The following is a 27,860-nucleotide window of genomic DNA, read 5'->3' on the forward strand; positions in this document are numbered from 1 at the left end:
CCGCAGATGCGGCGGCGGGTGCGGGCATACGCGGACTCTGCACAGGCTGAGGTTGGCCTGGTTTTGTCTGCATTCGAGGCCCTTCCTCTTCATGATACGGTTCTGTGTATGGAGCACTTTACAAGGCTGTAGGCATCAGTTACTACACCAATAAACTGGAATTGTTCACAAGTAGTCTGCATTGTGAGATTATTATCAGTAAACACATGAACAACCATTATTAAACCCATTTATAAAAGTTGGGTAAAGTGGGTTTTCTGTATAAGCGAGTGCTGCCTCCCTCCTTCTTCATGGTCAGAAATTTGGATGAGAAAGGCCCGTCCCTTGGGGTGAGGGAGGTGACAGCTTCTGATGCGGTAGACCAGAGTTTTAGGCCTAGGCCATGACTGTTCCCATTTGCCCTTGAAGGAGGGATGGGGAGCGAGGCCGCTACACCTTCTAGCCTACCCTGGTCCGGACAGGACCTCAGCGCCTGGCCCTCCCTCCTGGCTTGGCATGTGGTCGCAGGCAGCCAGCTGGCAGCTTCCCGGGGATGGGCCTGGGCTGGCTGTGCGCAGGCCCTGCGAAGAATGTGGAAAAGGTAAGAGACCTTTATTTTCATCTCCACCCCAACCTACCCAGGAACGCCAGCTCCACCTCGGGGCTCTGTGGGGTGAATGGACGGTGCTGTGGGTTCGTAGTGGATTTTGCGGCCTGTGGGGCCAGAGTGCCTGTGTGTCTATACCGCGTCCACCTCGCGCAGCGTGTAGTCCAGGATTGTGTTGGGGTCCTGGAGCTTGAAATACCCGTGGAATTTCTTGTTCTGAAGCAGGAGGGGAAACCAGTAGCTGTCGTCAGGCCACATGTCATCGAAGGGGATCTGGTCCAGCTGGAACCACTGGGGCCGCATTTCTGTGGTGGTGGGAAGGGCAGCACGACGTTCAGCCAGGGGCTAACCTGACCTTGAGTAAGGAAGTCCCAGGCAGTGCTGTGTGAGGAGCCCGGCACACTTCTAGTTCAGTCCTCCGGGCCGCGTCCCCTCGTCCCTGCATCCCCGCGCAGGAGGAACAAGGTGCTAGCACAGCGCCTGCCCCTGGGAGATGGAGGGTGGTGGGGAGAAGGAAGGGCCCCCAGACTCACCATCACTCTCCGCGGGCGTTCCCTGGACGCGGTCTGTGCAGAAGACATGCACGTCCATCAGCTCCGGCTGGCCCTCGAACTCGAACACTATCCGGCCCGCCTTGTGAAGCGTGTCCGTGGTCAGACCACACTCCTCCTGCAGCTCCCTGTGGGTGGAGCAGGTGACAGTCATGGAAGGGTGCCAGGAGGGGTGTGCCTGCTGGGCCAGGTAGCTGTGAGCCATTCCTGACTTGGTGGGACTTGACAGCTATTGGGGGCCATATAAAAGCTGATGCTGTTCAGAGTGTCTGGTTCAGGGTGCACAGGCCCACCCACCTCAACACCCTGTGGATCGTGGGGCAGGCAGCCCCTCCTGGCTGCACTCAGCTCTTCAGGGGTCACGGGAGAGCTGGGGACCTCCCACCTGGTCCTTCAGCTCCTCCTCTTCCCTGGGGGACTGTTGGGGGGGGGGAGGGCAACAGCCATGGGAGTGCCACTTTGCGGGCCACAGGAACCCAGGCCCTGACCGGAAGACCCGGCTGGCCTCACACTGGGGCTCAGATCATGCAGGAGCAGACAGGGTTTCCATGCGCACTTTCCTGAGGAGACGCCCCCAGCCCTCCAGCACGCTTCCCTGCAGAGGATGGGGCCTTGGGGCTGGTCTTGCCACATCATTTCCCCTGGGGACCGTCCCCACCCAAGCACAGCATGCCTCTCCACCAGCAGAGCCGGGCGCCCCTATTCCGACGCCGGTGCCTGTTTCAAAGGGTTCCTCAAATGACCTCTTTGCCGTGGACAACCTAGCAAACCCCAGACGGACGGACACGTCACCAGCAAGGCCCCTCACTGCGGTCTGAGTTCTTTTGGGGCCTTCTCCTTCGCATATCCCTTTACACGACTGTGGACGCCTCATGCGCTCGGACCCGTGCTTCTCCTCAGCGCCAGGACGGCCTGCACCTCAAGGAATCAGAGCAGTTTCCTACCCGGTGTGGGTTGGACACGTAATTACTTCCTGTGCCCGAACGAGGCTTCAGAAACCACTCTGCACGTTAAACACACACATTGTGTCCAGACGGTTTGATGTGGGCAGGTGCCTTCCTCGGCGGGGAACCCAGCCTGAGCGCCCAGTGAGGTCCGCGGCATCGCCCTTTTGCTGCTGCCGCACATGGGGCCCGACTGGAGCTCTGAATGCTGGGATTTGTTCAGTGACGTAGTTAATGAGAATTAGACTTGACCTAAAAACTTGAACGTTTTCACTTGGAGGGGAGCAGATGGCTCCCCAGCTACAGGCACTGGCCCTCACGGCTGCCTTGCCACTGGCAATAGATCTGGGTTTTAAAAACTTCACCTGGTGATCAAATGTTCTGACTAGTTATGGTTCAGCTTTCTGAACACACGGCAGTGCATGAAGTATCCATAACATCCCCTCACGGGCTGCGATAATTTGTGGGACGGTGGCCTCGGTTTTGCTAAAACGCCGGATCATGTGTATAGCGCTCAGCTCCCCAGATGGCAGAGAGCAGGGGGAGTGACATGCCAAGAAGACAGCAGCGGTCAAGCGTCTGCGTAGGTCCTTGGCTCTGTTCCTCTGAGGCGCCCTGGGGCCTTGCTGGAGGCCAGGGATGGGACGCTGCGCAAATCTGAGGGTCCCCAGGCCCCTGAGTGCCTGTCACCTCCCAACCTCCCTCCCAGAGATGCCTGTATCCTTGTCGCTCCCCCAGGGATGACCACGCGTGTGTACGTGGCCACCCCAAGCCTGAGGTGGGGAGGGTGTGTTAACCTGGCTCTTGACCTGAGCCTGCTTTGGGATCTAGAAGGGCACAAGGGCAGGGCGGTGGGTAACGCATGTGCCAGGCTCAGTGCTGAGGCCACCATAACTCAATTGTGTGTCAGCAGCCTAGGTGGCCTGGGGCTGACGCTGGAGTCATGCCTGCGGCTCAGCGCACCTGCTCCCGAGGCATATCAGGATGCGCCATCTGGCCCCTCTCACCCCACGGGACAGGGCACAGCACTCCTTTGTTAGGGGCTGTCCTGACCACTGGCTCTATCCCAGACACTGGGCTGGCATCCCAGTGCCCCCGGGGAGCGGGTCACTCCTCCAATTGGACCCCAAGACTACAGGAGTCAGTGTGGTGCTGTGCGACCCACCAGGGGGACTGGATGAAGTCAGGTGGGTGCTGGGTGGCTCTGGTGCTGAACTTCTGCTCTCGGCCTCAGGGAAGGCCTGTCTCTGCCTCAATGAAGGTCTGGAGCACGATGGCCAGGGCCTCTGGCTCGCTGCCGCTGAGTGTGGAAAGCATGGACGCCGCGTGGCCATGGGGGGATGTCTTTTGGGGGAGCAGGCTGCCCGCAGGGCAGGGTATGCCGTGTGGATGCCAGTGTTAGAAGGAGCTCAGGGCAGTGGGAGGAGCGCCCTCCACAGCCCTGCTGGCTGGATGAGGCCTTCAGAGTGCAAAGAGCCATTGAGTGTCACGAACACCTTCTCTGTGTCCGATAACAACAAATGGTCATCAACTTTCTGAGAGCTTTGTGACCTGCGGTGACATCAAGGCAGAAGAACAAGTTGTAGCCCATGGGACTGACCCGCCGGTGGCCTCCGTGGTCCAGTGGCATCTGGAAGGCAGGCCCAAGGGCCCGGCACAGCATCTGGCCGGCTGTGCTGAGATCCTTGAGTTACCCAGCCGCGGGACGGCTGCGAGAGCCCCCTGTGCGGCACTGGGGACACTGGGACAGGAAACGGAGGTCAGGCTCTGTCAAGTCTGCCCTGTGATTATGACGGGACTGAAGCACAGTGGAAAATGGGGTCTCTTCAGTAATGCTGTGTCAGCTGGATGCCTAGACAGATGAATCTCAACCTTCTGCCTTACATCTTACCCCAAACTCCATTCCAGATGAAAATCTAACACTCTGAACGTTCCAGAAGAAAACCTAGGAGAATGTCTTCTTCAGCTTTGGATAAACAGAGATTCCTTTAAATAAGGATGTAAAAATGCTGCCTATAAAGAGAAACCCATGCACAGGATCCCACTAAAATGAGAGAAAGCCATGTACAGGATCCCACTAAAATGAAACTTCTACTCCTGGAAATGTCATTCTGAATGAAAAGACAAGCCCCCAAGGAGGACACTGCAGCAGAGTGGGTGCGGCCGGGGGGACCCGCGAGCCCCAGGACACTGCAGCTGACTGGGCCTGAGGTCAGAACAGCAAAGAGAACAGACGGGGCAGAACAGAATATCGGCTGTGAGACAGCCAGGGTAGGCGTGGCCCACGGGCAACGGGAACACCGACAGGAGAAAAGAGAAAGGAACAGAACGAGTAACTGAACCTGTCCCTCGGAATTTCCCCAATCTTATGACAGACACTGAGCCACAGGTCCCAGGAGCTCCAAGGACGCTAAGCGGGACAGACACCAGAAAACTACTCCTAGGCTCGTTTCCTTCCAAGTGTAAGGAATCAGAGAAAAAGAAAAGATCCTGAGGCCAGAGGGAAAAAAGCGCCTGACCCACAGAGGAACCAGGATGAGAGTTAAATCTGACTCTGCAGAAACAGAGCGAGCAGGGAGAGAGGGAGCGAAGTACTTAGCGTTGAATGAACCTAGAATTCTGTACTCTACTTTCCATCAAGAGGGAAGGAGAAATAAAGATTTTCACAAAGATTGAGGGACTCTATTACCAGCTTCATAATGAACGTGAAAGCGAGTTCTTTGGAGAGAAGAGAAATGATAGATAGAACCTTGATCTGCATGAAGAATGCAAGAGCAGTGAAGGAGTGAGCAAAGGCAAGATAAAACAGTTCTGGTTTTTATTCTCCATTGAGTCAAAGGGTAAGAATTTGTTCAAGGTATTGGTGATGATGCATCTGTGTCTGCGTGCCCCGTGTGTTCATGCACACGCTTCCGCACATCCCGTGTGTGTGTGCATGTATAAAGTGAACAGCGACCACACAGGGATGGGCGTTGTAATCAGGATTGTTGTCATGAGGCCCTCAGACCACCCACGGGGCGGGGGAGGGGGGGCAGCGTTATTTGAAAGTTCACGGGGCGTATATGCAAGTGTGCACTGCAAATTTTGAGATGCATACTAAAACAGTTAAGTACAGCTGACTTGCTAACAAGGGGAGAAAATGAAATCCTAGAAGTGCTCAGTTGAAACTGCAAAACGGAGAAAAGGAGTGGAAGACAGAACCAGGAACAGAGAACGAGGGCGACAAACAAAACAGTACCCAATGTGATGGATACTGCCGCCATTCGGAACACGAGTGGTTCATGTGCTCTTTGAAGGATTCTAAGGGTGGATCTGAAGATGAGCCCAGCTGTGGGCTGCCCACACGGAACCCATGATGCATAGAAAGATGAAAAGCTTAAAGTAGATGATGATAAAGATGAAGAAACAGATTAAAAGTAGATGCAGAGAAACACAGCCGGCTAACTCTAGTCAAGGGAAAGCAGGAACATCTCTACAGGTTATACAGCTGACTTCAAAGCAACGAGTGTTATCAGGAGCAGAGGGGATTGTGCACGGAGGAAGGGGCCACTTCTCCATGACACAGTCCTGAACACGAACACACCGGAGGCCAAAATGAACGGGACGGCACGGAGAATCAGAGAAATCCACTGTCCTCGCTGGACACTTGAAGCAGAAAATCAGTAAAGATGTAAAATGTACAAAGAACTGCAAGTCTCTAAGATGGGCAGCCCGACTTATAAAAAAAAAGGGCAAAAGACTTGAGCAGACACGTCACAAAAACAAGACAGCAAGGTGGCCCACAGACACTGTGACACGAGCAGGCACTGGGCTTTTTCAGCCCTTGGACACATTGGTATCATCCCACCTAGAAGGGCTGACATCACAGAAAACATGGCGCGGTGCTGAGGGTGTGAAGGGAGCGTCCGTGAGCAGGGCCCCTGGGACCTCTGGCAGGTAGCTGCAAAGGCTGGACACCTCTGCCCCCTGCAGGGGAGTGGCCGCCAGAACGGTGCACGTGGCAGTGCCACAGACAACCCGGTGGCCACACACACGGCGTGGACAGAGGTGGCGGCTGGGGCGTGAGCTGAACTGCACAAAGGGGGTGATGTCCGGGGTGGGGGACAGACACCAGAGGGCGCATCCACGTGGCCACGCTTACGTGACGCTTTAGAACAGGCCAAGTCCTCAACTGTGACAAGAGGCCAGTGTGCAAGTGGCCCTTTCCATCTCTTGGTCCATGTGCTGGCCACACGATGGGCCCATTCTTAAACATTCCCTGGTGAAGATGGGCGCACGTGGACTTCAGGACCAGTGTGTGACGTCTCCAGTCCTGGGCTCACCAAGACTTTGCGGGGGGAGTCAGCTGGGTGACGAGCCAGGAAGAGGGAGATGGGCGACAGCTGGGAGCGGCTGAGGGGCAGCGACTGGAGAAGGGTGAAGGTAGACCACGTGGGGGGGCTCCGTGGGTGAAGCAGGAGGTTCAGTTTACCAGCACTGGGTGCTATTAAAGGGATTCACGGCGTGCCTGGGTGGCTCAGCTGGTGGATTTTGGCTCAGGTCATGATAACACGGTTGTGGGTTCGATCACCAAGTCAGGCTCTGCGTGGAGCGTGGAGCCTATGGGATTCTCTCTCTCCCTGTGCCCCTCCCTCCACTTGCGCTTTCTCTAAAGTAAGTAAAATGAAAACAAGAAATAAGTAAAGGGACTTCACACATGAATGAAAGAGAAAGACCCTGACTCAGTTTCGGTCTCCCGGGCACCGAGTGGAGAATGGACTGAGGAAGGAAAGGACAGAGCAGGGATCCCAGGTAGGAGGCCTGGGGCGGTCTGGATGTGGAAACAGAGGGAGACAGACCGGGATGGGTGCTAGTTACAGGGGGGACTGCGGTCATGTGCTTCTCATCCTGAGGAAACTCGTTTCCTGCCCAGCCTCAAGCCTGCGCTGCGGGACGGCCGTCATCACTGAGGCCCTGCGGAATCCGCTCGTTTCTCACGGGTGTCTCATTCGGGAAACGCTAACAGCAAGAGGACAAGAGGGAAAGGTCTTGAGAATTCAGGGGCCTGCAAGTCTCTGGATCACCGGGATGGCAGGGGGCTGAGGCGAAGCCCCCCACGGCCCCTGCCCCACTCCTCTGCACAGCCCTGCCCTTGGCACGTTGTTGAGGACTCATTCCTGCCTTCCACTTACATGGACCAGACCAGACGGCAGGTCCTTTGGGAGTTTTCCTTTGTGCCCAGCTCTCTGCCCTTGCTCTTTATTCTGGATGCCCGCCAGACCTGCTCTCTGCACACGTCCCCATGAACCTGGCTGCCGGACTAGACGGGAGCCCCACGGGGCGGCGGTCGGGACCCATCCCCAGTGTCCTGACACTGAGCACGGCTTAGGTGTGTGTGTGTGGGGGTGCTGGCTTCTACCAGTTTCTGTCCACGTTCCACGGGTAGGACAGCTCAGGGGACTGGGTCTCAACAGACTGGCCGGTGTCCCCACTGTGTGGTCTTAGGGTAGCCCGGTCATGCTGCCTAGCAGCTGCCCAAGCAAACGACCCCAGGCAGCAGCGACCTGGGTCCCAGGCCTGGGAGGGGGACATGCATGCCAAGGCCATCACACCCGTGGCTGTTCAAACCCAGGGCTTGGCCCAGTCGTGCGCCATGAAGTCAACTTGGTGGACTGTGACCGGCAATTAGAAGGAATGAAGGATAGGAACACTGTTGGTGGAACAACATTAACGCCTACTCTCGTGTGGTGAGAGCATTGTATCAGAACAGAAGCATTTCTCATGTGGGTTGTGATGTTTACAAAACTCCAAACTTGAGAACCATCGGGTGGCAGCACCTGCAGCTGACTTCCTTTCCAGAAGCCTCATTAGTATGTGAGTGGGGATCTGTTCTCTTCCCTGGGGGAGAACGGCCTTAATTAAGGTTGCCAACTTCCTTCTGCATGCCGGCAGGAGTAGCAAAGGTCTGTGTAGCCCTTTGTGATGTTTGCATACACAATCTCATTTTATCCACATGTGAGGACAAAGAGGGGCGGAGGGATTGATGTTGGAGAGCTGTGTGATCTCAGACAAGCTGTTGACCTCTCTGGGCTCTGGTTCCTGCCTGTGTGAGGCAGCCTGTGCTGAGCACTAATGGTGACTGTGTGTGTAAAAAGGCTCAGACGGGAGCACTGGTCATCAGCTCCCTGAACTCATGAGGAAAGCAAGTGACTGATCAGCCAGAAGTCGCCGCGGCACAGTGGGTTCCCAAATGCATCCTTAAAGCCACTCCCCGCGCCCCTGGCAACAGCTCACATGCCCTCGGCACTCACCACTGCTCCAAGTCCTTTATGGTCGCGTCCTCACTTAATCTCTACACTCCTTCCAGGCAGGAACTGTTACTATTATTCCCATTTTTTTTGGATGAAGAAACTGAGGCCCAAGGGCTAACATGTTCCAGGCTTCCCCTTGGGAGCTGGTTCTGTGGGCGGGCCTACCCCTCCCTCACCTCTTGGCCCCATCCTCGATGCTCTCTCCTTCTTGAACTTTGCCCCCGAAGCCATTCCATCGGCCAGCCCCGAAGCCTCGTTTCTTCATGCCCAGGAGAACTCTCGGAGGCTGCAGCACTAGTACCAACGTGTAGAGCATGGAGGTGCCCATGGTCCCCTGGGAGCCCCTAGAGGGAGGCAAGAAAGCTGAGTCAGCCTGGCCTGGGTGCAGATGGGAGGTGGATGGAGGCCGGGGGCCCGGTGAGATTGGAACGTGCTGGGGAAGGCATACGGGAATCTCCCAGCCCCACCATGTGAGGCCTGCCTCATGCTGGATTGAAACCTGCCACTGGACAATCAGAGCTTCTAGGACGGAAAGAGGCCTGGCCCTCCGAAACCAATGGCCTGAATCAAGGCCTTTGGATTGCCAGGGCTGTGGAGCAGGCTAGGAAAGGGCCCCTTCCCCTCCTCAGCACATGGCCGTTCTTGCCTGTGTCCACCCCCTGTGCCCCGCCACACCATAACCATGCAGGTTAGCCGATGGTTCTCGGGTCAGGCTTTTGGCCTTGGCCTTTTCATCAGTGGGGCCTTCTTTTTTTTTTTTTTTAATTTTTTTTAATTTTTTTTTTTATTTATTTCTAGGAGAGAGAGAGAGAGAGACAGCGTGAGCAGGGGAGGGTCAGAGAGAGAGGGAGTCACAGACTGAAACAGGCTCCAGGCTCCGAGCTGGCAGTCAGCACAGAGCCCGATGCGGGGCTCGAACCCATGAACTGCGAGATCATGACCTAAGCGAAAGTCGGACGCCCAACCGACTAAGCCACCCAGGCGCCCCTAGGGGGGCCTTCTTTGGGCCTACTGGGATCTGCCTTCTGCACTTGAGCAGCAGCAGACCTACAGAGTCCTGAGGAGCTCCTGGCTCCTGCCCCTGGCAGTGGAGAGCCTGCCCAGCAACGGCCAGCGGGTCCTCCCTCCACATCGGCTCACAGCTGTCGCTGCTCTGGGCTCTGGCACTGCAGCCACAAGGGCTCCTCCTGCTCGAACAGGTATGCATGGTCCAGAGAAAAACTCCAAGGGTGATGTCTGGGTGGCTGCTGGAGACATGGACCGAATCCTTCATGCATCCATCCCTGTCCCAGCCTGGGGCCACTAGACACAAGTTTCCTACCCTGGGGACCACACTGGGTAAGAGGCAGGATCCAGGAGCAGGAATCCTTGTGGGAGGTCACAGTGTCTGAGCAAAGGGACCTCCAGCTGGGGCCTGGTGTTGGGGGAGGTCCAGCAGAAGCGGGTCTCTGTGGCGGGGCCTCCCTGTCTGCCTTGTCGTAATGCTGACCAGTTCATGCCCAAGGCCCTGGCTTCCTGAGGGAACTGTGATGGTGAGGAGGATGCCAGGAATGTCAGCTATCACTTATTAAGCACTGATTATATGCCTCTTTTAAAAAATCATTCTATTTAACAGACTCAAGAACTCTGTGAACTAAGACTTTCTCCATTTTCAGATCAAGAAACAAACTCAAAGAGGCTCAGGTTGACCCAAGGTCAAAGAACAAAGCCAGTACCCCAGTCTGGGTCTTCCGGGCTTTTGGAGTTGAGTTGTCCCCCAGGTCATGGAGCAAGCAGCTTGGGACCGCAATTTGAGGATCCCCAGAGAGCCCTCCGAACGTCAGGGGCTGGGAGGCTGCAACAGGCCTGGGCATGTGGTCCCCGAGGCAAGTGGTCGGTAAACCGAGGTTCCTCACCAGAGTTTTAAGAGATCATACCCAGGGAACACCAGGCTCAGAGCCTGGTCCCGGATCCCTCTCCTCCGACCCTTGCTTACCTGGACCCCCGCTCCCCTCTCCCCCATCCCTGGCTTTCCCCTCCCCAAACCCGTCCCCGGTCCCCCGCTCACAGGACCCGGGCTCTGCTCCCCGGCCCCCTCCCCTCTACCGGCTCCCCTGCTCACCAGACGCAGATCCCTCTCCCGGGCTCCTCTCTCCCCGCTCCCCAGGTCCGGGATCCACGAGCACTTTCGGAATCCCAGAGCCGCTTCCGGGGGAGTGGCCTTGGGCCGGAAGCGAGACCGGCACTTCCGGCGCGGGGAACTGGAGCGGATAGGCGCCCATGGCTGGGTGAGTGGGGCTGTCAGCGAGGAGCTGGGCAAGGTCGTGCGCCCAGTCGGGATTAGTGGAGCGCCTGCAGCATGCGTGCGGGAGAAGGAGGGGCCAGGGGCGCGTCCCAGGTTTCATCTGCGGAAAAGGGGCGCAGAGACGCGGTCGTTCCCGGTGAAGCGACTTGGGGAGGACTTCCGACCCCAAGCCAGGAGTCCGGATGGCTTCCGAGGAGCGGCGGGTGGGCGGAGAGCGTGGAGGGCTACGGAGGGCGCGGGGCGCAGCTGAGGGGAAGCTGAAGGTGGGAGGGCGCAGGTGAGAGGCGCTGCGGGGAGAGGGCTGCGGAGGGAGCAGGTGAGGGGGAGCTGCAGGTGGAGGCAGCGGAGGGAGCAGGTGAGGTGTGCTGCGGAATAGGTGAAGCTGGGGAAGAGGTGAAGCTGGGGAAGCGGTGAAGCTGGGGAAGCGTGCTGCAGGCCTGAGGGCCGTGGCACAGGACCTGAGAGGCACCAGTGGCCAGTGTGGCTGAACTGAAGACCGGGGACGGTGCTGGAGGTCGGCTGCTCAAATCTGGAGCACAGGGCTTGTGTGACTCTGCTTTCCGGCTTTCCCCCAACCGTCCGCGTTGGTTCTGGTGCCGGGCATGGCTCTGTGCTCCTCTTGGTTCCAAGAGACCACTGGGCTTTGGGAAGGCAGCGATCACCAGTTACTGTGTGCAGATAGAGACAGCATGCTTGAAGCATGCATGGGTTGTTGAAGGAAGGGGCTTTGGCCTGGAGCCGTGAGGAAGATGGTCGGTTGTTTCCTGGAGAAACACGGATGCAGGACTTACTTTGTAGGGTTGTTCTGTAGGGTTTTTCTGAGAGTTAAGTGGGAGGAGGGGTATGGGGAGCTCTTGGCAGTCCGTAAACCCTTAAGAATCTAATTTTGCCAAAGAGACTTGGAAATCGACCTTCACGTTGAGCGCAGTTGCATTAGATGTGACTGGTGGCCCCATGTTGGCCGCTGCAGCCATGGCGCCAAGGAAGGCAGGGTCTGTCCTGGGCGGCCTCTTTCGCAGTTCCTCAGGGCCCTAGGAAAAGTTTGGACCCTTGGGCCACTGTAAGAAAGCCTGCAGGCCAGGCGCTTAAACCTTACCAATCCAGGCCGAGGCAGCAGACCCAGATCAAGGTGCTGCAGGGTTGTTTCTCGGGGGCCTCTGTCCTGGACCTGCACACGGCCGCCTTCTTCCCGTGTCCTCACGTGGTCTTTCCTCGCACCTGTGTCCGAAGCTTCTCTGAGGAGACACCGGTCATGTTGGTGCTCAGTGCACCCCATTATACCTGCTTTCTGGTTGTGTCACCTTGTCAGTTCTTCTCATCTGGGCCTCCAGGCCCTTCTCTAAAAGTACGTGGGTTGAACCGGGGATCCCCCCTATCTGTGTGACGCCATCCTGTTTGCTACCTTCTCCCCCATCAGGTCCTTGAAGCTGGTGTGTGCGTCTGTTCGGTGGCAAAGATTTCACACCACTGCGAGTCGCCACAAGGGCCGGACCGCTGCTGAGCACCTATGGCTGACGCGTCATCTGAGGGACCCATTTGTGAAGGCCGCGAAGGTGGAGAATTACCGGTGCCGAAGTGCCTTCAAGCTCCTGGAGGTGGACGAGAGGCACCAGATCCTGTGGCCTGGCCAGCGCGTGTTAGACTGCGGAGCGGCTCCTGGGGCATGGAGCCAGGTGGCCGTACGGCGGGTCAACGCTGCGGGCAAAGGTAGGCCTCCTACCACCGTGGGTCCGCGGGCGTGGGCCAGCTGCCTCCACCTGTGACAACAGGCTGTTCTGAGCCCCTTGTCTGAGAGTGATGAGGAGATCGGGACCTGACGTGTTCACAGTGAGAGGCCAGGTGGAAAGCTATGACAGCGACTAGAAGTCCCTCGAATCGTACCGCATCCGCATCCACATTAATATGGTGGGGCGCCCCCTTACAGAATTCGGTTTTGCATGCGTAACTACATAGGTATGTTTTCTTTTTCGAAAATGATAGTAAACCACATTTTTCTTACTGATTAGGAGCCTTAATGGAGCTATTTGTTTGTCTGTTTGTTTGTTTGTTTTTTCACTTAGTGACCTAATGAAATGTTTCCATGACCCCAGAGGTTTCCAGGGCCTGGTCCGTGAAGCCTTGGGTCTCCTGGAGGTCCCGCTGGGGCTGCTCAGGGGAGCACTCGAGGCTGGGGCTCTGGGTTCTCCCCTCTGGCTCAACCTGAGGGACTCAGCTTTTACCTGTCTAACATTTTAGGATTTCATCAAAAAAAAAAAAAGGGGGTATCTTTGTGAGAAGGTTCCCTTGATCAGTCAACAGACACCAGTGCCCTCAGTGTAGAAAGCCATGGCGTCCTCATAAACGCCGTGTGCTCTCCATGTGCTGATGCCTTGCTGCGGAGCCAGCCTCCTGCTGGGCACTGGCATTGCTCCCGGGGCCTCTGTCAGTAAGCACAACGCTGCGGTGGGCCTCCTCTTCTCTGTGCTTCGTGCCGTGAGGTTGGAGGAGACTACAGTCGCTGGTGTTATGTGACAGATGTGACAGCTCCCGGAAATCTCAGACGCCTAGAGTGCGGACCTCATGCCCATTTTCCTAGTGAAGAATGAGGTTCGGCGGAGTTTGGTGGGCCTCTGAATGCGTGGACTAGGCGTGCTGTTCCTGGGTTCAAGTCTAAGAACCAGCCTCGTTATCATGTGTGGGATTCTGCCAGGGGCTCTAGAACAGATTAAAATTTTTTTAGCTCAATAAATATTGCCTAAGTGAAGGGCTTTGTGTCTGAAACCTCAGTTCCTTTTCCCACCACTGAGCCTGAGCTTGTCTCTGGACCTAACAACTGATCTTCCTGGTTCCTGTCCCCATGGAATTGCTCCTCAGGGGAAGGAGGAGAGTGGCCAAGTTTGCCTTGTAGGAAGCAGCGGCTGAAGCCATGGGTGTAGAGAGAATGAAGTTGCACAAACGCACCCAAAGCCATTTGCTTCTAGTGGCCCTTTCCCGAGGTTATGACAGCTGGGATGGATGTTAACGAGAGTCAGGTGCTTAAAATGAGGTGTGAAAGTCCTACTTTCCAGGGGTGAAAATGGAGTTTTCTCCTTTGAAAAATGCATTGTGCAAATCCCTGGACTTAGTGCTTATATAGAAGTAAGCAGTCTGTACTGGCAGATCGGTGACTGCACGCTTACCTCATTCCCCCGGGGGACATGGGAGAGCAGGGCCCTCCTTGGTGTGTTGGAGGGGTTGCAGGGAGGGACACGGGGCTGCGAGGAGGGACAGCAGTCCCGCTGGCCTGAGGGCCTGTTCCAGGTTAGGTGAAACGATGGCATCTTCACTGCACAGCCGGTGCCACTCACACCTGGGCGAGGGATCGCTTTCTGTGCCTTGTCTTCCCGTTTCTCGGCTTGCTTCTCATAGTTTCTGCAACGAAAGACATTGGATTAAGCTAACAATGTGTCGATTTAGTCTGGAGGTCCTGTATGCACCGGTGTGTCATTTTCTGTTTTCACTTTGTCAAAAAGCCCACTCGGAAGTCACTCTTTTGCTGAGTGCAGGCCTCGGGAAGTGAGGTGAAGTCAGAGTTGGGGTCGGGTGCCTGCCCCAGGACCCCTGCTCTGGGAGAGGCACTTCTCTGGGCCTCCGTTTCTTGTGTGGAGAGTGGGGACTGTCACCCCCTGCCATATGTTTGTATGGGACGGACACAAGTGGGGAAGGGCCCCTTGTCCACATCTTGGCATGTTCACTCTTCCCTTGGTCCTCACTTTGTACTTCTATTTTTCTATTTGTGTTTCTGAGGGGAGATTGAGGCTGTAAATAAGTAACCTACTCTGTCTTCTTAGATCCTGGTGCTCCTGTGGGCTTTGTGCTCGGGGTAGACCTTCTTCACATACTCCCCCTGGAGGGGGCAACTTTTCTATGCCCTGCTGACGTGACTGACCCGAGAACCGTCCAGAGAGTCCGCGAGCTGCTTCCTGGTGGGAGAGCAGACATGATTCTGAGTGACATGGCGCCCAACGCCACGGGGATCCGGAGCCTGGATCATGACAGGCTCATTAGCCTGTGCTCGTCCCTCCTAGACGTGGCTGCTGATGTCCTGCACCCCGGTGGAACGTTCCTCTGCAAAACGTGGGCTGGGAGTCACAGCCTTGGGTTACAGAAGAGACTGGCAGAGCAGTTCCAGAACACCAGGACCGTGAAGCCTAGAGCCAGCAGGAAGGAGTCCTCGGAGGTGTACCTCTTGGCCACACAGTACCAGAGAGCCAAGTAGCCTGTGGAGGACTGAGGGCTGCTTCCACCATTTGTGGCCCTTGTTCCCGGCAAGTGTGGTCTGAGCTCTTTCCCGGAGTGTGGCTGGAGGGGTCAGAGCTTGATCCTGGATTTGGCCGGCAGGAGAGGGTGGGATCTTTCTTATAAACCACGAGTATATTTGCTGGCCATGATATATGGTAAAAAACAGTCTCTACAACGTGATTTCATCTTAGGCCAACATGAAGGATGAAAAGACAGAGGAAGGAGAAACCAGCACAGGGGGGCACCTTGATGTAACTCCCGGTTTCTGGGCTGTTAGCATGTAACAGAGAAAGTTTCTACCATTGCTCCCAGAAGGCCACACCGCACCGAGGCTGTGGTTATACAGTGTAGCGAATGAAAATCTGAAATTTTGACCTGAGGATTGTTTCCATCTCTGGTGAATGATGTGGAAATTAACCCCTTCAAGCAGCTGGAGTTCCCCAGGGGAAATTAGGGACGAATTTTCCCGTGAACTATGCAGGGGTGGCCTTTGTTTTGTTGCTGGAAACCCACCTTGCTGTAGAACGCAAGGACCCTAAGACTGGTAATACCAGAAGCAAGCGGCCCTGTGGCATGTCTTCCAGGAACTTTTTGCAGCTTTTATAGAACAACTAGAACAACAGACATTGTATTTATTTCAGGGATGTCCATGCTTTGAAGTTCATTGTTATAAAAATTGGTTTCTTCAAAGCCATTTCCCATTAAAAAAAATTTAAACAGGAGCACCTGGGTGGCTCAGTCTGTTAAGCTTTGGACTTTGGCAGGTCATGATATCACAGCTTGTACGAGTTGGAGCTGGGAGTTGGCTCTGTGCTGACAGCTCAGAGCCTGGAGCCTGCTTCAGATTCTGTGTCTCCCTCTCTCTCTCTGTCCCTCCCCTGCTGTGCTCTCTCCCTCTCAACACAAAACAAAACAAAACAAAACAACACCAAAAAACACACCAAAATCCCTAACATTAAAAACAAAGCCATTTCCTGCAGGTGGGCTTATCCCTCAGTAAGTGTGTATGGACTGTAACCCTGATTAAGTCCCAAGGGTGGGGTTGGGGGAGAGCTGGAATAGATAGCAATCCCCACAGTCTCCATCAGGCCCCCAGGGCGCAGTCCCCGCTCTGAAGTGGGCTACAGGCCCGGTTTAACCTTTTTTCATTTTACTTTTGGTTGTAGTCAATTAGGACTGGTGACTCCTCCTTCCCAAAGCTCCTCCATCCCATTTCATGCTTGGGGTGCTGTGCAGAGGTGGGGGGATGGTGGAGGTGGTGCAGACCTTTTGGGCACGGTGCCGACCCTGGGGGATGTGATGTAGACCCAAGGGGTGCAGTGTAGACCCTGGAGAACGGAGTGTAGATTCTCAGGGTGCGATGCAGATACTTGGGGCGTGGTGCAGACCCTAGGGCGCTCAGTCCCAGGTGGGGTGGGTGCCAGGAGGAGGAGATTCATGGGGGAAGCAGACCTGTGTTACTGGACGAGGATCGCTGGCTATGGGAGTTCACCAGGCACTGGGAGGGTAGCCTGGTAACAGTATTTTGTTTTTCCAGTGGACCTAGTGGAAACGAAAACGTATTCAAGCCAACACTATAGCAAAATTTTGGGAGCTGTCAGAGCCAGCAAGTTTGTCCCCAAGGGGCCACCGTTGGGCCGTGCTATTCCACACAATACGGTGAGAGGCCACCGCCACAGTGGAGGCCCGTTCCGCGGGGGAAGGAGGGCATCCAACAGTCCCGCTGGTCAGCTTGCGGTGCGAGTCCTCCCAGCGCGGTCTCCAGGGAGCACACCCTACTGGGGAGCAGGCGGAGGCCCGCGGCACCCGTTGGTGCTCGGACTCTGGGATTTACGGCCGGCCCTGCCCAGTTCTCGCGAGAACGCGGCAGAACATATCGCGATACGCGAGCGCGGGCGCAGAGGAGGGAGATCTGAGCGGCCGCTGCGAGCTGCGGGTTAGCTGAGGTGAGCGGCGGGGCGTCAGGGTCCCAGGTGGGTGTCGGGCGGGGTCGGGGAACCAGACTGGGAGCGGGTGCCGCCCCATCCCGCTACCCACCGGTCTCCTTCCTCCTGCCCCCTTCCCATGCTGGGTCTTCGGGGCCCGGCCGGGGTGCTAGCGGAGGCCGGGGTCCTAGGAGCGGAGGACGAGAGCGCGAGTCGGCTGGGGGGTCCTCGGAGAGGGGCGTCCTCGGTAGGACCCCGGGTCCTGGGAGTGGGGCTAGGGTCGGAGTTGGGGGTCCTCGGATCCGGGATGCGACCTGGGACCGGGGTGCTCGGAGAGGTCGGCGTCCTCGGGGTCCTGGGAGTTGGGGCCGGGGTCGGAGCTGGGGTTTTCGGAGCCGAGATGCGAGCCGGGGCCTGGGTCCTAGGAGCTGAGGCTGGGGTGCTAGCTGGGGCCGGGGTCCTCAAAGCCGGGACGCGAGCGAGTCAGTAGTCCCGGCCGAGGTCCCTGGCGGTGGTGGCTAGGATCGCGGCTTACGCCCACCCAGTGTCTGGCGGGGAAGCGGCCCGGCCCGCGCGCTGTCACCNGGGGGTGGGGTGGGGGTGGGGGAGGCGACGCACGTGTGCCTGGAGTTTGCTCGGGAGGGGGACCCCCTCTCCCCGTGTGAGGTGTCCTGGCCGAGAAGGGCAGCTGACAGGCGGCGCCAGAGCACCCCCGGCCTGGGGTTGTGATTTCCCAGCACTTTGGTTTCCGTGGTTGGTTTGCTGAAGATCAGAGTCTCTTGGGTAAAGGGGAAGGAGTTGGAGCTGCTGCCTGATCCTGTGCTCCTGTAGTGGCCCGGTTCCAGGCAGTTGAAAACGCGTGTGTTCTCTCCGTTCCATTGGGTCCCAGGCATCGGTTCTTGCAGGGGATGGCCTCCCAGAACAGGGCACACTGGATGGAGAGTATCGCCCCGGGCTGACCTTGACAAACAATAAGGGTTTGCTTCCAGAGCAGAGCTGGGCTGTCTCCCGTGGCTGTGGCTTAGGTACTGAGTGCTTGTCCAGTTCTTCCAGTCCCCTCTCCACTGCCAGTGCGATTAAGAGCTGGCAGGGACAGCTGTGTTGTCCAGGGGCAGACACATGGCCTGCAGAGGAGAAGGGCTCTGTGTGCAGGAAACTCACAACCAAACTAATCCCTCACTCTCCTCCTCCGGGGTGTTGGTGGGGAGGCATTCTCAATCTGGTACTTGGGGGAAGTCGGTATGAGCCAGCTTGTTTCCTGAAGGGGGACACGGTATGTGCCCGCAGGAACCCACGTCTGTGCTTGTTAACTGTGCCCGCTGGCTGGCTGGCGGGGGGCCAGGTGAAGCCACAGTGGGTTCAGGCTCGGGGAGGTGGTTCCTGGGCTGCTGTTCGCGTTCACGTGTTGGCTGGTGGGGCACACGGAGGCTGAGAGCCTGGGGTCCCTCCATCCTGTAACTTCTGAAGCCTCACTTTGACCATGTCTGACGTGAGGCCCCAAAGACCTGAATCGCCCGTCGTGAAGCCTGAGGTGTCCTGTGAAACATTACAGGCTGAGTGGGGAGTTGGCCTCACTCACACCCCTGCCACCTGGAAACTAGGACGGGCACTGTAATCCTCATGGCAGCTTTGCAAAGTGGTTTTCGTGGTCCTCAAGGTACAGATGAGAAAACTGAGGCTTGAGAAGTCTCAGTGCTCCGTGTCACGCACGTTTCTTTTTAGTTGAAACTAGTAATGCTGGTTCACGTCGCTGTTAATGTGTGATTACGGTTAGCATCGCTGGGGTCACCGTCCATTGCCACTGCCGTGGGCTTTATGCCTCGGTCCCAGAGGCCAGGTCTCTTGTGTTGATGGGGGACATGTGCCCTTGGACTGCTGCACCTGTGTTTCTGGGAGCCGTCTGTCCACTGGTGTGCAGGGCAGCACTGTGATGGCTGCTTTGTGGCGTGCTGTCTTATGCCTCTATTTCTTCTCTGGTAAAGTGGCAGCGTGGGCTTTCAGCCCCAAAATGTGGTTATGGATCCTGGAGCACTGTAAGGACTCTGGGAGCACGTCGGGAGGGTGGAGCTGCCCCGAGGCACCCCCTAACCGCCACCTGTGCAGCTAATGGTGCCTGCAGAGGCTCACCGTGGGGCTCCCTGTCTTCCTCCAGCAGCGAAGAGGCCATGGACGACCTGGGGGAAAACACCACTGTGCTGTCCACCCTGAGGTCTTTGAACAACTTCATTTCTCAGCGGGTGGAGGCAGGATCTGGACTGGATGCTTCTAACTCCGTGCAGGGTTCTCTGCAGATGCAGTACCAGCAGAGCATGCAGGTGAGTGCCGGGGGCAGGAGGGGCTCTGGGTGGGAAGACACATGCCGGTAGGTGGGGCCTGTTCCCTTCCCGGTGGTGTGGTGCTGACGAGTGCCTGGTGTTGGTGTGAGATTGGGTGTGTGGTGGTCTCAGACCATGGGGTCCATGTGGAGATCTTGGCCTCGCTCTGCCATGATGTGGCTTTTACAGTCTTGCTATAAAAATAGTTCTCTTTCCTTTATTTCACGTTCTTGGCAGTGCTTATTGTGGACTTTGTAAAGGGGTCGGGTCTCCTGGAGGACTTGCGGTTGCACAGAGTTGCAGGGTCAGTCTCCTGGAGGCCAGGGTCACGAGGTCCTCACAGGGAAGGGGTGGTATCTGCGACCCGGCCCCTCTGCATGGATGGCATCCGGCAGGTCCCCCTCTGCTGTGCAGCCAGAGCCATTTTAGTGTAACAGCCCCTGACGGAGCCCCTGGCAGCATGTGGCCAAACAGATGCTGGCGTGTTGGTGTGCATTCATTTGCTGACTAACTGAATGATTTCTCTTTGCTTGTGGGCTGAGGTGCTGCTCACTGCCATGTTTTGGCAAGGACTGTTTTTTATTCTGAATTTGAGTTTTTTATATTTGTTTTTGGTGTAAAAGCATTTTTTGGAAATGAGGGTAATAATTGTAGTTTTTTTTCCCCTTATTTTTATTCTTGTTCACTGGCAAAATAAGAAGTTGGCAACTTTGTTCTAAAAAAGGGTTACAATTTTGTTGATGCAAATGTCTGGGAACTTTGGGCCAACCTGTCGGAAGCACAGAATCTAGAATGTCAGAGGCCAGCTTCTCACTAACCTAGTGCTGTTGAGGGCTTCCTCAGTTTGGGGGGCCCTGTGGGCGGGGGCCATGACCAGAGCAAGCTGGGTAGGGTCTTGTGGGTGCGGGACCTGCCCGGGCCCTGACCTGGTGCTGAGCAGGCCCAGGACATCTGTCGGTGGTTTCCTGCCCTACCATGTAGGCCCTTCGTGGCAGGTGAGGGAACCGAGAACCTGCGTGTCTGGGGAGTCTGGAAATCAGTGCTTTGCCTCCCAGTGCGCGCCCCCTGCCCTTTTTGTAAGCCTCTTGTGTCTGTGGGGAAGTGTTTACAGTTGGTCTGCTATGTGTCAGTTTCAATACAAACATATTTCATTACTTTCTCTCACATGCAGCAGGCTGGTGGTGTTTCAGGAAGATGTGGGTCATGATCCGTTTCTCTGGGACTCCTGGTCCCTGTGCAGGATTGCCTGCGGGCGCCCTAACTGCAGACACGCAGTGAGGCTGGGAAGGCCAGGGAGTTTGACGGAGGGTGGGCTTTGGAACCTCCACATTGAACGAGTGGGGATGGAAGTGAGAGAAAACTTCAGGGGAGCAAAGTGTGGACTTGAGTCCCCAAAGAGTTGGGGGGGGGGCTGGGTAGACAAGATGCCTGTCCTCTGGCCTGGGACATCTCATCCTTGGTCCTGTTGACGTTTTGGGCTGGGTGGTTCTTCATTCCGCAGAATGGGCTTGGGCCTTGTGGGGTGCTGAGTGCCTCCCTGGCCTCTGCCCGCCAGATGCCTGTGGCGTGGCGAACATGTACTGCGTCCCCGTCTTTTGACGGTCGGCAGTGTCCCCAGACGTCGCCAAGTGTCCCTGGTGGAATGCAGAGCTGGTCGCTGTAGCCCAGGGCTCCCCTACTTCCATGTGTACACGGATCCTTGAGGATACGTTTGAAAGGAAGATTCAATATGGCATATGTGGGGCGTGGCCTGAGAGTCTGCGTCTCTCTCTAGCGCTCAGGAGCTGCTGTACTACCAGCCATTCTTGGAGGGGCCAGGCTCTAGTCCACATGAGGAAAAGGCCCTCACAGCCAGCGGGGCTGAGAAACTGATGTGTCTTCCGAGGCAGTTCAAGGCTCAAACCCACCTTTATGTAACTCCCTCTGGGGCAGGCACACTTTTACTCAGATGAGCCTTTTAAACCTGGGTCACTAGGTCAGAACCGGAAGTCAGAGACAGAGAGCGGGAGAGGGATTCCACATATGGGAGATCTCCTTTGTTGGCTTTGGAGGTGGAGGGGGCCACGAGGCAGTGAATGTGGGCAGTCTCTAGGAGCTGACAGCAGCCCAGGGCTGATGGTGCGGAAACCGCAGGACCTCGTGAGTGTGGAAGAGGGTCCCAAGGTCCATATGAGGGTGGAGCGTGGCCACCAGGTGCTGATTTTAGCCTGCAAGAGCCTGAGCAGACGACCTGGCCTTTTGCCCATGGAGCCTGCAGCTCACATGGGGTTTCAGCTGCTTAGTGTGTTGTAATTTGCTGCACAGCAATAGGAAACTAACGTACCCTCTTTTCTAAAACAAGCCTGCATGCTGTCTTCGTGACATATACTCTTCTCTCCCAGTTGTTATTTCTTCCTTGTTCATGGCCTCTGTGCACCCATTTTCCAACAAAGGACTGGGTGTCTGTCCTTCCCCAAGGCTGAGTATGGGCCCTGTCGGGATCAGGTGCTCAGCGTGTGAGTGCGCACAAGCCTCTTAGCTCCCTGGCACAGCTGCTGAGGGTTCTCTTTCCCTTGGGTATGACCCGGCCAGCTGGAGGAACGAGCAGAACGGATCCGTTCCCAGTCCCAGGTGGTCCAGGTGGAGCGGGAGAAGATGCAGATGGAGCTGAGCCACAAGAGAGCACGAGTGGAGCTGGAGCGGGCGGCTGGCACCAGCGCCAGGCGCTATGAGGTGGGTGCGGGCAGGTGGGCCTGGCTGGCAGAAGCCACGAGGTGGGTGCAGGCCGCTGGCCCGTGCTTTAGGGCCTTGCATGGTGCCTGTGTGGCCATAAGGCAGGTGAGCCTCCTGGCTGGGAGCCCAGGCTCTCTGCCTTTCGGTGGTTGAGGCCTGCCTTCCGAGGCCACAGACAGTAGCTGTCCTCGGTGTCCTGAGGGGACAATGCACAGGGAATGACCGCCTGCTGCGTCTGCCCGGCCAGGTGCCTGTGGGCGCTCCTCTCTGCTGGACTGCCTCTTCTCCCCACCCCTACTGAGAAATGGGGTGTAAATCCAGCAGAAATGCCAGCACCGTGGGGTGATAGGCTTGGAGAGTCACTGGGTTGCCTAGAGGTCTCAGGTCCAGGCTGGCCCCTTCTTGCTGACGTGGTTATAGGGCCTCAGAGCAAGGACATGGGGCGGTCAGTCAGTTAGGCATCTGACTTCCTACTCAAATCATGAACTCATAGTTGGTGAGTTTGAGCCCCACATCGGGCTCTGTGCTGACAGCTCAGAGCCTGGAACTGCTTTGGATTCTGTGTCTCCCTCTCTCTCTGCCCCTCCTCTGCTCGCACTCTGTCTCTCTCTCTCTCAAAAATAAATTTAAACAAAGTTAAAAAATTAAAAAAAAAAAGAAGAGCTGCAGCCTTGGAGGTACCACCTGTTGTCCCTGGCTTACTCAGGACAGGCTGGGAAAGCGTGTTACCCAGAGAAGGTGCTTGGTTTTTACTTAGGGTGTAACCCCTTGCTTCCTTCGATCAATAGCAATTCACCAGGGTTTTTTATTTTTTATTATTATTTTTTTAAATATTTTTATTTATTTCTAGGAGAGAGAGAGACAGCGTGAGCAGGGGAGGGTCAGAGAGAGAGGGAGACACAGACTCCGAAAGAGGCTCCAGGCTCTGAGCTGGCAGTCAGCACAGAGCCCGACTTGGGGCTCGAACCCACGAACTGCGAGATCATGACCTAAGCGAAAGTCGGACGCTCAACCGACTAAGCCACCCAGGCGCCCCTCAACAGGGTTTTTTAATAAGTGCTGACGATTTGTGGAAATGCTGCCAGACTCTGGTAAGCGTTGGACTGGAAAGTCTCTGACCTGCCTACGCTTCCCCAGGGGTGGGTGCTGGCCCCGTTCTTGCCTTACGCAGCCTATCTGCATGCGTTCCTTGCCGTGTAAAAATAGCTGACATCTTCGAGGGCGTGATGTCAGTTGGATGTATTTGACCTGGTATTCAGGCTTCTGGCCGCAGTGTGCCGTGTGGGCCCAGTAGCCCAGAAACATGGCCTGTGAGTGGGTGATGTGGCCTTGGCATTGTCCTTAAGGTGGGATGTTAACTGCTCTTCAGGGTCGTCCTGGGAGAGACAGGGAAAGGCTGTGGGAACCAAGTGCCTTATTAGGGGTGTGGAGGTGGCCCCAGGGCCATGAGATGGCAGGACTTGTGCTAGTGTGACTGCCTGGCTCTCAGGCAGAAGGCATGGGATGTGGAGCTGCTGGAATTTTCCTGGGCCTTAAGTCTGCTAAGGACAGGGTCTGTCCTGTCTGCTCTGGGTCTCCAGGATCCAGCATGGGCTGTGGCACCTTATAAGCACTTTAGGATATGTTGGAATGAGTGGGGGATTGTTGCAGGGTCGGTGGAAGTCTGGTCTTGGGAGATCGAAGGGTACAGGCCGCACTTAATCCCAGGCCCTTGCTGAGCGTGGCCTCTCAGAGGCCTTTCCCTTCCCACTGCAGACGTGGCTGCATGAGATCCGGAGCACCTGAGCCAGCAGCTCTCACATGCTTTCTCTGAGTCTTGGACACATACCCTAGGTTTTCAGGGATGCCGGTTGGGCAGTGGGTGGGAATCTGGAGCCCCTAGATGGGGACCTGCACGGACTGCCCTGTGTGCTCTTGGGACTGGTAGCCCGAATAGAGATGCTACCCCCTGCTCCGTGGCGTGCTGCCCGGGGCCCTGTGTGGCGGAAGGGTCCTCTGGCTGTTCAGAGGCCACACTTGCAGCTCATTATTCCTGTGAGTCCCTCAGGCAGGCCGTGTCCCTCCGCTTTCGTTCAGCTCCTCCTCGGTGCTGGGCGGGGGAGTCCCGGGGGAGCACTTGCCTTGGGAGTGCTGGCAGAACTTGTAGGGAGCTTGTGTGGCCCCCCTTCCTGGGGAGAGGTCAGAGGTCAGCAGCATCAGGTGCCTACTGTGTGGTCCCTTCCTTTCTGGGGCTGAAGGTTAGCTCCGCGGTGGCTAATGACTCTTGGGACCCCCCAGGTCCACAGAGTGAGGGCGCTTAGTCCTGTGACTGCCTTCCCAGGGTAAAACGTGTGGCGGGGGTGAAGGTCTGCGGGGAATGGCGTGTGAGGAGGGGCCCCTCCCAGCGGGAGCAGGGCCTGCTGTGGGGCCGCACCTGTCCCCAGGGAGTGTGGGGTGGGCTGCCCCACCCCTGCTCAATGTCCCTCTTCTGCAGCGCGAGGTGGAACGGAACCAGGAGCTCCTGACGCGCATCCGGCAGCTGCAGGAGCGTGAGGCCGAGGCGGAGGAGAAGATGAAGGAGCAGCTGGAGCGCCACAGGCTGTGCAAGCAGAGCCTGGATGCCGCTGGCCAGAAGCTTCGGGAGAAGGAGGACGGCCTGGCTGCGGTCAGCGAGGTGAGGGCTCTCCTGGGGCTGGGCTCTCCTCGGACACTGGGTGGGCGCGCTTGTGCCGGACTGGCCCCCTCAGAGTCTCCTTCCTGCGCGGGTGCCGATGCTTTCCGCGTTGTCGTGGTGATCTGAGTGCAAACGCTTGTTTTTCCCTCGTGGTTTTAAGTTAGTGAGTCAAACGCTGTCTTAGTCTTTGTAATTAGGACTTTTAATCATTGATTGGGCCGAGTTTGGTTCTGTGAGAAACGTTGCATGTCCACACATCCTGGGATGAGCACATGCGTAATACATACGTGGCAGGGAGTACGTAGCTTTTTGTTTCTGTTGAGTTAGTTACTTAGCCGTGTTCCTAGGAGTGGGGGTTAAGGTCACCGGCAATGGCCTTTGGCTTTGCTGCTGGTTGCTGTGTTGTCCTGATGGCATTTTGAGGGTTCTGGTTTCCCAGTAGCCTTACTTGTCATGGATGGTGGTATGTTCTGGAAATACCTTTTTTCTCCCTTCCGAAGATGTAAGTGGTGCCTCTAGATTTGCATTTCTTTGATTATTAGGTCTGTTAGCAGCTGAGAACGTCTTTGAAGCCACAGCACATACGAGCTCTGTTCCTTATTCCCTCGACCCGTTGAAGGCTGTATAAATTTTAGAAGCAGAGCCCAGATGCTGCTTCTGGTGGAGACGGGACTCTCCTGACCTTCCCTGTCCCTTTGTGGTGGCGCTGCAGCCCGTGGGCGCCGGAGGAAGGAGATGAAGCGATCCCGGGGGAGGAGCAGGGATGTGGGATCGTTGGTATTCTGTCTCTGCGTGTGTTTCTACTTGATAGATCTCGGGAGGCGGGCTGCAGGTTATTTTTGCCTTGGCAACGCTGGGGAGTATGTTAAGGTTGTTTCTACATCTGTCTTCTGATGTGGATGCTGGCAGGAGAGGAGCTGTGATTGGCCTCAGGACAAGTCCCCGTGTCACCCCTGGTGTGCTTGCCTGTGCTCTGTCCCGGGGCCTGCATGTGCCACAGGGGCGGGCGGCAGAGCCAGGGGTGGGGGTTGGGGGGGCGGCCACAGCCACAGACAAAGGGAAGGTTGCAGCCAGTCAGGACAGAGGACCCTGAATTGTGTTTCTGTTACTTTTTACTTCCTTGGAGAAGCCCTCCCTGGTGACGGAGCCAGTTGCTGTCCTTGCACCGCGTTCTCTTACCCTGGTGCCTGGTTCGCATGCTTGTCACTGGGAGGTCCTCTTGCTGTTGGCCCGGCTTCCATGCAGCGGGGTCCCGTGTGCGGCCGGCCGTCTGATCTGTGTCCAGTGCAGTGCCTGGTGTGTGGTGTGTGTGTTTTGGGTTTGGGAAGGCTTCTCGAACGCTGTCTTCTTAGGTCAGTGTATTTTAGAACCTTGGGTTTCTCTTGGGTTCTCAGGCTGGTAGGCACCACTGTAACAGAGTAGACCATGCAGATGGACAGCGTGTGGGATGTGGATGGCCTGTGTCATTCCCCCCAGAGACCCACCGACATGGGTCCTGGGTGGAGGGGGGGGCTCTTGGACCAGGCGAGTGCGGGTTCTTGGTCATCATCCTCTGTTCTAGGAGCCTAATTTACATTGGCCCCTCTGAGCTGGCTTCCCCTGGGACAGCCGTAAAGGGAGAGCAGTCAGCAGATGGCCACCAGAGGTCACTGGGTGAAGGTGTGGTCTGACGGACGGGTAGCAGTTCTGCCCCTGAATGTCCCGAGGCCCTGCCCTGGCCAGCCTCCCCAGCCTCTGCTTTCCTTCCTTACTGCTTCTGGCTGAGGGCACGGAGTCTGCTCGGTCTCCCCACGGCTCCTCTGTTCTGTGGGGCCCGTGTAGCCTCGTTCTGAGGGTGGCCTCAGTCCCCCGTTTCCTACCTGTTGCCAGGGACCTGGCTGTGGCTCACACGGAGTGTTTGAGCTGGGCCGATGACATGGTGGGGTTTATCCCGGATGGAGAGACCAGGGCAGGCGTGCAGGGAGAGCCACGCAAGCATGCCAGGCATGAGTGAGGGTCCCAAGTGGTAGATGTCATGGGGCCTGGGCCTGTCTTGGGAGCAGCCCATCACCATGACCCGGTCTCTTCCCATTTGCTTGAAGAATATCTGAGGCAGGCTGCTGGCCGGGATAGCTGGGGTTGGGGTGAGGGGTGGCACTCCTCCCAGGTTGTGTCCTGCCCTAAGAAGGCGGATGGGAGGGGCAGGCTCTTGTGGGGGCATTTGTCTGCGCGCCGCAGCCTCTGAGCTTCTCTGGCCCGTCCCACTCTCCTCTCAGACCATCAGCGCCCTGAAGGGGAAGATCTCGGAGCTGCAGTGGAGTATGATGAACCAGGAGATGCAGGTGAAGAGCCTGGAGTCCGAGAAGCAGGAGCTCCAGGAGCAGCTGGCCTTGCAGCGCAAGTAAGCAGGCGGGCGTGCTGAGCTGGGGGTGCGGGGCAGGGTGTGCTAGGCCAGGGGCTCTGCTCCTGCGCAGGGTGCAGTGAGGGCACTCTGAGGCCTGTGGGAGCCTGGGCTGAGTTGTGTGCCTGGTCGTTAACCATGTGGGAGACCACAGACAGGAGGGCCCAGGCTCCTTCTTGTGTCCTCTGCGGTCTGAGCACCCAGTGACCACACATGCCACCTGCACTGAGCCCCAAGGACCTCTAGGGGCCCTTCTAGCCTGTCCTCATCCGTAGGCTGTTGGGGGAGACACAGGGGCCACTGAAGACGGATGTTTGATGTGCTCTGAGAACAACAGAACAGTAATTTCTTCCCTGCTGAGAGCTTCCTTTTAAAGGCCATGTAGGGTGCCCGGAGGATGGGAGGGGCAGAGGGGAGGGGAGCTCTCTGAGGCAGAGGCAGCTCTCTGAGCAGGATAGAAGTGTGCACCAGGGTCAGAGGGCCAGTGCTCTCCCTGGGAGCTAAGCCTTTACCTTTCTGGAAGCTGTCCTAGGAGAGCTCTGGACGCTCCTGGGCAGGGCTGGGGCATGTGTAAGGGCCATTCTCCGGTGGGTCCTCAGCTGTGGCTGTACCAGGGCCTGCAGCAGGCTGGGCAGGGCCGTGTAGGTGGTGTGGACTTGGCCACCCGCCCTGATCCGAGGAGACTGGCCACAGTGCCCTGGGTGTGAGGTAGTGTGTATGTGTGTAGTGAGGGCAGCTCTGGCTTCTTACGCCTCTGTTTCTGCACATCACTGCCTTTCTCCGGGTAGGAAATGTCAGGAGGCTAACGAGAAGGTTCAGGAGCTTCAGGCCTGCCAGGAAGCGAGGGCCGACCAGGAGCAGAGGATCAGGGTGAGTTACTCCCTTTCAGACCCAGGCTGTGTCTGGTGGCTCTCCCAGCGGTGGTCTCAGCCCTCCTGCCTCCTCAGCAGGGCCATGTTT

General features: G+C 56.9%; 3 protein-coding genes across 6 annotated transcripts in view; 2 read left to right on the forward strand and 1 right to left on the reverse strand.

Moving 5' to 3' along the window:
• Nucleotides 1-215: 215 nt before the first annotated feature.
• NUDT1 (nudix hydrolase 1) lies at nt 216-10,573 on the reverse strand. The gene is made up of 4 exons (XM_077758775.1): nt 10,473-10,573; nt 8,548-8,715; nt 1,120-1,265; nt 216-891 (listed from the first exon to the last, which is right to left on the reverse strand). The coding sequence occupies exons 2-4, from the start codon at nt 8,697-8,699 to the stop codon at nt 719-721; spliced, it is 471 nt and encodes a 156-aa protein (XP_077614901.1). The 5' UTR covers nt 8,700-8,715; nt 10,473-10,573; the 3' UTR covers nt 216-718.
• A 17-nt stretch (nt 10,574-10,590) lies between these two features.
• Nucleotides 10,591-15,631, forward strand: MRM2 (mitochondrial rRNA methyltransferase 2). Its single transcript, XM_077758776.1, has 3 exons — nt 10,591-10,638; nt 12,073-12,362; nt 14,465-15,631. Exons 1-3 carry the CDS (start codon nt 10,631-10,633, stop codon nt 14,890-14,892), a joined length of 726 nt encoding a protein of 241 aa, XP_077614902.1. The 5' UTR covers nt 10,591-10,630; the 3' UTR covers nt 14,893-15,631.
• A 1,180-nt stretch (nt 15,632-16,811) lies between these two features.
• The window catches only part of MAD1L1 (mitotic arrest deficient 1 like 1), a 305,713-nt gene continuing 294,664 nt past the window's right edge, over nt 16,812-27,860 (forward strand). For 3 of the 4 annotated variants that reach the window (XM_077758777.1, XM_077758780.1, XM_077758779.1), the window contains exons 1-6: nt 16,812-16,861; nt 18,993-19,155; nt 21,727-21,867; nt 24,341-24,520; nt 26,776-26,900; nt 27,689-27,770. In XM_077758777.1, coding sequence (XP_077614903.1) covers nt 19,006-19,155; nt 21,727-21,867; nt 24,341-24,520; nt 26,776-26,900; nt 27,689-27,770 — 678 coding nt within the window. In that variant the 5' untranslated portion in view covers nt 16,812-16,861; nt 18,993-19,005. The remainder of the gene's footprint in view (nt 16,862-18,992; nt 19,156-21,726; nt 21,868-24,340; nt 24,521-26,775; nt 26,901-27,688; nt 27,771-27,860) is intronic. The other variant, XM_077758778.1, reaches the window with a different exon arrangement.

The sequence above is a fragment of the Crocuta crocuta genome, unplaced genomic scaffold (assembly GCF_008692635.1).
Source record: "Crocuta crocuta isolate KB4526 unplaced genomic scaffold, BGI_CrCroc_1.0 scaffold273, whole genome shotgun sequence".
Lineage (NCBI taxonomy): Eukaryota > Metazoa > Chordata > Mammalia > Carnivora > Hyaenidae > Crocuta > Crocuta crocuta.